The sequence below is a fragment of the Adiantum capillus-veneris genome, chromosome 27, assembly GCF_014529385.1.
Source record: "Adiantum capillus-veneris isolate H3 chromosome 27, ASM1452938v2, whole genome shotgun sequence".
In the NCBI taxonomy this organism is placed as follows: Eukaryota; Viridiplantae; Streptophyta; class Polypodiopsida; order Polypodiales; family Pteridaceae; genus Adiantum; species Adiantum capillus-veneris.
Genome location: NC_140957.1, coordinates 123590489 through 123598959, shown reverse-complemented (window position 1 = coordinate 123598959; position 8471 = coordinate 123590489). Strand labels below are relative to the sequence as shown.

At 44.4% G+C, this 8471-nt stretch overlaps 1 protein-coding gene across 1 annotated transcript; it reads right to left on the bottom strand.

Moving 5' to 3' along the window:
* Positions 1–366: 366 nt before the first annotated feature.
* Positions 367–2296, bottom strand: LOC147422699 (protein CURVATURE THYLAKOID 1C, chloroplastic-like). The gene is made up of 6 exons (XM_086503255.1): positions 1998–2296; positions 1410–1507; positions 1174–1260; positions 862–924; positions 742–779; positions 367–665 (listed from the first exon to the last, which is right to left on the bottom strand). The coding sequence occupies exons 1-6, from the start codon at positions 2149–2151 to the stop codon at positions 605–607; spliced, it is 501 nt and encodes a 166-aa protein (XP_086359381.1). The 5' UTR covers positions 2152–2296; the 3' UTR covers positions 367–604.
* Positions 2297–8471: the final 6175 nt, after the last annotated feature.

The window sequence follows — 8471 nt, the reverse complement described above, 5'->3', positions numbered from 1 at the left end:
TTCCTTCAGTGACATCAGTAGCCTTCAGCAAGAAGGCAAGCATCACCTACATTATGTCCAAAGATAAAATTATCAAGTTAAACATGGGTATCAAATTAAATCGAATGCTCTGGCTGTCATTCAAGCTGGACCATTGCATTCGGTCATTATCTGCAACCTCGTACAGAGTCACAACCATAATCCTGACCTAGTTACAAAGTCACAGCAGCAGTATATACAGTCCAACCTACCCACAAGTCTTAACAAAATGAGGTAAGTTTCTGACCACCTATGCATAGAACAGTTCAACATCTGACTACAACTTTGCCCAAAGTTGAACTACATTACAGAAATTTGAGATAGCATATTCAAAACTTTGCACTCCCGTCCTGGAATTTTCTTGCACCATGAGGCATTCTTATTTCTTATTCATGAGAATTTTTGGCAAGGATGATTCATCTTAAGTGCTTAATAATTGGCAGTACTTACAGTTCAGAGGAGACTCAAGATCACAAGATCAATTGGGTCATTTTTCCGAAAAATGCGCCTTCATAATAGGTACAGAAAACGACTACATCAAAAAAGTGATTGGCTACTTCACTCCTGCTGATAGTCCTCAGAAATTTTAAGCTTCGCTTCCCGTAATCTTAGCCAATGCAGATTCTAATTTCTTCACCAATTCCTCCCTGCTCATGGAACCCTACATTAGAGTGACTCGCCTTGAAAAAGAGACAACACAGACACAAGCAACAAATGGCATACCTGTCGGGCTTGAATAGCAAGTACCGATATATAAACCACTGCATAAAAGCAATGAACAAAGTACATGCATTAAAACACAGTAACCAAGAAAGACAATTGAAAGATTGCGCATAAGCTTACCCCAGAGAAAAGAATGCCTACAAACTCGAAAAAGTTGGGAATAAGGGGCAGCTTGTCAATTGCCTGCAAATAGTTGAAAGAAGGGATATGTCACTAGCAGAAGAACCCCATTTCCAAAGCTACCAAGTGAATGTAACACATCAAACCATAACAAAAATAGATGCAAATAGCAAGTCCACTACTTGAATGCAAGATAGAATGAACAATAGCAAAGGAGAATGTCCCTGGAAAACTGGAACATCTCTACATATGTTACAAAATTTGTTGTAGACGCCACCATAGAGATGTTAAGAGCCAGGATACATCACTTACACCAATAAGCCCAGCAGAAGCCCAGAGGACAATCAAGGCAGTGAAGCCCAGTCCACCAACTGCAAGCTTATCATCAGTTTTCTCCCACTGCAACATCAAAATGCACATGCCGCCCGATTATATGGATAAACTGCACCAGATGATGCCTCATTGGGCAATACCAAGTGCTATGGTGCTATGCATATACGAGAGAGTTGAAATTGCCCAGCAAACATAGGCAACAAAGTTACACTCACTGCATCCTGGACGTATTTCAAAGCATCCTGCACAGTTTTTGATGCCTCACTTGTATCACCAGTAGCCATAGACACGATTCTGGCGCTTCTCCCATTTACTGCAACACAAAGTCTGTCAGAGAACCACAATCACCAACCTAAGGATCCACACTAGAGCTCATATCTTCGATCCAAATCAAAAATGCTCCTGTGTAATTGCATAGAGAGAGCCAGTTCACTCAAAGAAGGCTCCATTCATGAAAAATCGCCCAAACACTGCTCTTGGAGTCCATCATCCCTTCCTAGCAATACCTCAGGCTATGGTTCACAAGCATTCATTCATTAAGTACCCACAGTAGACATTCGAATGTATGCGCAAACTGCAGGACAACGCTGGCCTTTGATATACATAGACATGAACCAATCTGCAGATGCCACATGTACGTTCTGAATCCTTACATGACAGAACACCTTGCATTTGATGGTCTCACATTTCTTGTAGCTATAGAATCTCATCAGACTGTGGTTGGCTCCCAACTAGAGCGATCGTAAAGCTTAAACCTTCCTCCATCGTGGCAATGCAGCACGAGAGGGACGAAGTAGACATACCTGGAGAGGTCACAGAGAGAGGCGAGAAGGAGAGATTGTGGGAGAAGCCGCTCCGTGGCAAAGCTGCAGAGACAGGCGAGAGGATGTCTCTATGAGAGGAGCTTCTGAGGGCGGCGATGGCCGGTATGGCAGTGGAAGCTGAGGCAGAGGCCATCGCAACCTTCCACCGCAACAGTTCCCAACAGATTGCTTCGTATGAGCGCACACACCACACACACAGGCGACGGAGGGGGAGGGAGTGGGAGTGGAGGAGGGAAGGGGAGAGGTTGAGCCGCTTATCGCCGAGTGATTGGCCAATGGATAAAAACTGATGGGGAAGGAGATCCGCCCTCGTGGCATCTAACGTGTTGCTTGTTGAGAGAGGGAGAATTATAGAACGACAGAGGGAGGGACTCCTCTCTCTCTCTCTCTCTCTCTCTCTCTCAGAATTTTGAAACATCCACCAAGGGGGCGTGCTGCCTTCATTGGACATCGGAACAAGCGATCATTTTCCGGCCTACGGAAAGATCGGCTACCTTGCACCCCTTGAAAGTTCAAAGTACCGCTTTCCTTTTTAGTGTGGATGCAGATCGACAATGGATATTAATCATGGGGCCACCACCTTCTCGACCACACGGCTTACCATTTAGGATATGTCATTGGTTGATTGCTAGAGTGTCAGGTATTACGAAATGTCTTCCTCTTTGGATTATGAACAAGGGAGATTGCTCAAAAGATTGGAAGCTTGAGAAGAAGCACAATTATCGGTACCTTCATGTAAATCAAGCCTCTGTGTGTGTATTTGTTGGTCTCACAATGCACACACTTCTAAATTCTCTCTCTCTCTCTCTCTCTCTCTCTCTCTCTCTCTCTCCACACACACACACACATGCTTGGAAAGATTAACCATGGAATGAGTAGCAAGAGAAAGCATGTTCAAGTACAGATTAATGTAAGCAACACACACATAAGCATAATTAGTATATGAAAAACAGATTAATGAAGAAAAAGAAGAGAGACACCATAGCCAAACTCCAAGCTTGCTTCTTCTCCAAAATGATAATATGTCTTTTATAAGGTTACAAAAGCATTTGTTAACCCTCACGCACATTCATATCACCTACAACGGGCGCTGTATTATTTATTTGGTAGAGTCAGGTACCGGGCTTGTCGGTCCAATAGGAAAAGGGTAAGAGTGATCGCCAATGAGAGGCGCACTCTAACTGGAACATTCAAGGATTAGTTGGCTAAGCATGGGTGCTCAAGTGTGAATGGAGAGAGCCCATATAAAAGTCAACTAAACCTAAAATTCACTCTCTCTTTCATTTGTGCAATTGAAGAGTGCTCTTGCTCCATCTCCATCTTCTTCTTCTTCACCTCTTTGTGTGTGTGTGTATGCGTGAGAGAGAGAGAGAGAGTGTGTGTGTGTGTGTGCGTGTGTGTGTGTGTGTGTGTGTGAGATCGAGCATTGTGACTGCGGCACAACGGCGGCAAAGCGGTTGAGCGCAGCGCAGCGACGGCTCCTTTTTCTTCGCGACGAAGAATCCTCCACGACAGCAAGCGTAGAGCAGTGAGTGACACACCATCGCCATCTTTGAGCTTACTAGTTTAGGCTAGTTGCGTGCTTGGAGCCATTTGTGGCTCACACACAGTGTATTGGCAAGTTCCTTACATTGACACGTGCAACAAACGCGCACATTTTTTGTGCCACTGCCGGGGAATGCCATACACTAAGCTTGAGTGGCACTCTGTGCTTCTTCGTGGTGCAATTTCAATTGTAGGAAAGATAGGGAAGGAAGGTGTGTGTGTTGAGGAGAAGGATTTTGTTTTACTACTGTGTATTTCTTTGTTAATGAGGTTTTGAAAGGTACTGTGTTTTCTCTGTGATAAGGTGTTAGTATTAACGTTGTTAGTTCTGTGTAATGTAAAGTACAGTAAGTAGGAAATAAATCTGTTAGAGCTAATGAAGTGTGTTGGTGTGTAACAGTAGGTGTATTAGTTGTAAGTAGGTAGGTAGAGCTAATGAAGTGTGTTGGTGTGTAACAGTAGGTGTATTAGTTGTAAGTAGGTAGGTAGAGTGTGTGTGCTTGCGCACACGCCGCGGCGACCTTATCCAAAAAAAAAAAAAAAAAAGGTAGGAACGGGATCGGGAATATCTCCCAGACCCAAGCCCAAGCTCAAGCTCACGCTCAGGCCTCAGTCGCCCTTTAAAATTACGTATTTTAGCCTCACGCGTAGCTAAAAATTGACCTTTTTTAGGACCAACGGAGCTTCAGGTGACCGAACGTTGTGTTGTAAAGCACACCGCGACCCTCTAAGTGATACGCTCGTTTCGAGCTATCACACACTTTAATCAAAAAAATCGATCATTAAAAAATATTTAAAACATTAAAAAAAACCAAGTAAAAACGGACGCCTAAAAAAGTAAGCGGTTAACCTTCGAGGTTATTCGCCGACGCTTGTAGAGTGTCAAAGGCACATGCATCTGCGCTCTGGTCGTGTGCTAGAGACGGAGCAACTAGACAGAATTTCGACTTATGCGAGTTCTCATTATCCACCTACCTTAGGTTCCGGCCCTCGGCGGGGACCCAAGGTAGTACAAACCAAGACCCAAACATAGCGGCTAGTGACTCTTCCTCTGACTACGACGTCATGGAGGGTTTCCCAATGCTTAATCCCGATAGCTCAAGCCAAGACATGCATGCCATGGGTCCACGGTCCGGGCCGAGCGTGCGTAGCCACTTGAAGGAAACCTTTAGTAGAGCCACTCGCTTCCAACATGGAGCTAATGATGTAAATGAGAGGGGTGGAGAAGTAAATTCACCATTCATGACCAACGTAGACCCTATGCCCTTAGAGAGTGTGCACGTGAATACTCCATTCACTGCACCCCCTGACTCTATAGAGTTATTCCCCTCTGAGGTTATATTACCTGATGGTAGAAGCCTTGCCGAAGTGCAAGAGGTTGAGCGATATATCATCGCGGTTAGGGAAAAGGAAATCAAGAGCTTACGCAAGGCGGAGCAATGAAGAGAGTTAAAAGCGAAAGCCCCTATGTCAATATCTTTGCTAGGAGAGCAATCGAGTGCTCTGGAATTAGAGACCACTAAGGGTCAACCCATAGAGAGCCACATTGCATCTAGTTCAAAGGAAACCCCTAGCACCTCAAGCTTAGATGGAGTGTTCCTAAATGAGAACTGGGAGTACAAACTACAAACGAAAACACTAACTAACCCATACACAGGTCACACCTATCACGTGGGTTGGTTAGATGTCCTACAATCCACAACGGGTGCTACTAGTGTGTAGGATCAACAAGAAAGAGTTTGTGAGGTCATCCATAGAGTCATTGAGTTAGAGAGACAGAACAAGGGGATCAACATGCCTTCAACGGGTCTCATGAGATTCTTGGATACAAGAAAAGCTAAACAACCGACCTTATCGCAAATGGAGACTCCCTCGGTAAATCCGATGGATCCTCCATATGTTGTTTCGCCAGGGGTCTCAGTGCAATCCGAGCCCACAAGTGATAGCTTTACCTTTCCAAGTCTAGCTCATCTTTCCCTTGATGACACCATGGCTATCATGCCTACCCCAATGATGGGTATGCCGAGAAACACGCCATGGACCTCATTTGTTAGTAAAGCACTGCTACATGGTAGCTCAATGCCTGCACAACAGTACCTACAAGTGTGTGCCAATCATATGCACCTATGGGTCATGGCACTCATGTAGTTCCTACCCCTCCCATTGTTTCAACTACATATGCTCCACAACACAACACCCAAGCTCTTCATTTCATCGGACCATACCGGCTAGCATTAGCATGTCACATCCGACGTCTGTTATGCCTAGGGCCACACATATGAACTTTGGACCGCCACATGGCACAACACCGTACCAAATGTGCAACCCAAGGGCTTCCTATGCGCCAAGGCCAATGCCAATACCTACTCCACATGTAGTCTCTAGAGCGCCTTCACCCATGGTGCCTGCTCACTTAGGTGACTTGGCAACATTTTCTCAAGCTATTGGTCAATCTATTGCTGAGAATATGTGTAACACGCTTGATAGAGATCTTAGAAGTAAGGCAGTACAAATAGCCAAGCTCACACAAAAATTTAGTGGAGACGGGGATATGAGAAATCATATCGAAGTGTTTTAACAAATATACGATTCTCTAGGAGAACACAATGACCTGCATAAGAGTAATGCTTTAAGCCTAACCTTAAGTGGGAAGGCAGGGGATTGGTATAGAACCCTAAGGGTGGAAGAAAAAATGATTTACCCTACTCTTAGGAGACTGTTCTTGAAAGGATACATACGAGAGGGAGTGCTTTGGGGTGTAGCCTCTGAGCTCCAAAAAGCCCAACGAGAGGAAGGAGAGTCGGTGAGAGACTTTATTAGTCGCTTGAAGCATTTGAATTCTCGTTGTAATCCAAATGAGCGCTTCAATAATAATCAATTGCTTGAGAGATTCATTAGGGGATTATGACATGAGGATATCTACAATGGCCTAGTCATTAGAGGTATCACCACTTGGGAAGCATTCACCACCAATGCGATCCAATTGGAGGATAAGTTACTGATTCATGGAGAAAGAGTGTCTGTTGAGCCCAAATCTATTAGCTCGCAAGCATCAGGGCATCGGCCAATGACCTTAAAGCCTATTGCTAAGGAGCCAAAGATATCTGAGATGACTTTAGCAGATCTCACCAAGGCTATTCAAGAGAGTTTTAGAGACAATCGTGCTCCGCAAAAAAATCATATGTATCCAAGAAGGGAGCAACAATGGTGCTCAGTATGCTATGGACCGCATAGTACCATTGAATGCCCTACTTTTAGAGTAAAATTCAATGGGAATTGCAATGCCTATGGAAGGTATGGTCATCAAGCTAAGGATTGCATAGTATTTAAGCGCACGATGGCCAATAGACCAACCTTATCATGGATAGACACACCTCGAGTGCCTGCATTGATGCCGGCCCCACCTCTTGAACAAACAGCACAACACATGGTACCTAGGGCCCAAAATATTGTTCAAACAACACCTTTACCACCTCCAGTGCTAGGACCGCAACCACCACATCCGAGAATCACTTCTGTGAATCAAGTGGGTTGTGAGTCATCTATTGCTTGTTTGGAAGGCTGTGAGGAAGATATGGACCCTAATATTGCCTATGGGATGGATGTGCTTGAAGAAAGTCCACAATACTACATGGAGGACTATTGGGGACAAGTCAAACCTGTATATCAAGTAGCTGCTCTTGCGGCAAGAGGCCAAAATATCAATTACACTGCTAAGAGACCACCTCTTCAATGCTATGAGTGTGGAGGTCCACATCGTGTAGCCGAGTGTCCTATTAGGCTACAAAAAAATGCCACCCTAATGCAAACCAATCAAGCGAGCACGTCTACAATGCCGATACTCATGTAAATCGATGTGGCATAGATCATTTGATTACCCAATGTCCAAATAATCCAAATGCACCGAAGACACGCCATTAAACCTGATTGAGGTTACCGAGGAGCCATCACAAAGTACACCTGTGGTACCAGTAAACGTACTCACACGATCGATGCTCCAAAAACAAAATTATATTCTTGAGGAAAGAGACACGGCATCAATTGCCCAATCTCAGAAAAAGAAGAAAATACGAAGGAAGAGATTGTAAAAACCAGCGAAGTCATACCCCAGTTCAAAGACCAACATAGGGACTGGTGACGACCCCGTATATATGAACGACACTGAAGAAGATTCTGATTCAGGTGAAACCATGGAGACCAAAACGAACACTAAGATAGAAACCAACAAGGAAGATCTTCATGAGCCACAATGGCCAGGATCCAAGAAGAAGATAGGAACTTATCCAAACCCTACAGAGGAGATTGAGCGAGTCAAGCAATTAAGGAGTTTGGTAGAAGATACCCAAAGGGATCTAGAACCAGCACCTAGGCAGATCCAGATTACAGACACAGTGTTCTCTACGCAACAACAAGCTCACCAAGTCCATAGACCCTTAGACATACCTAGTGTCATCCAAGAAGAAAGTGACTTACAGTCGTGTGAAAGTGGGCGTACTCACTTCTTGATGAAAAGAATGTTTATAGAGGGACTACCTGATCCTATCGAGGAAATGGAGATCCCATCTTCCCCACGTCAAGGGGCTGAAAACCAAAAGGTGCCATTAAACATTGCCAAATTGATGGATTTCATGTCTTCAGAAGTTAGAACCACCATCATGTCCAAACTATATAAAGACCCTGAGCTAGTCTCAGCTCTTCGAGCTTTCCTCAATGCAGAACTGAAGTTTGGGTTACCACAATTTGCCCAGATAGATGGACCTGGGGAGATGCCAATAGAGGAGAAACACTTAGATCCACAACCCAACCTAGATGAGACCCTTGTTATAGAAATACCTATTAACAAGTTGGGACAATACTTTGAGGGTGATGAATCCAATGCGACCATACCAATCACTACCAAGGGATTAA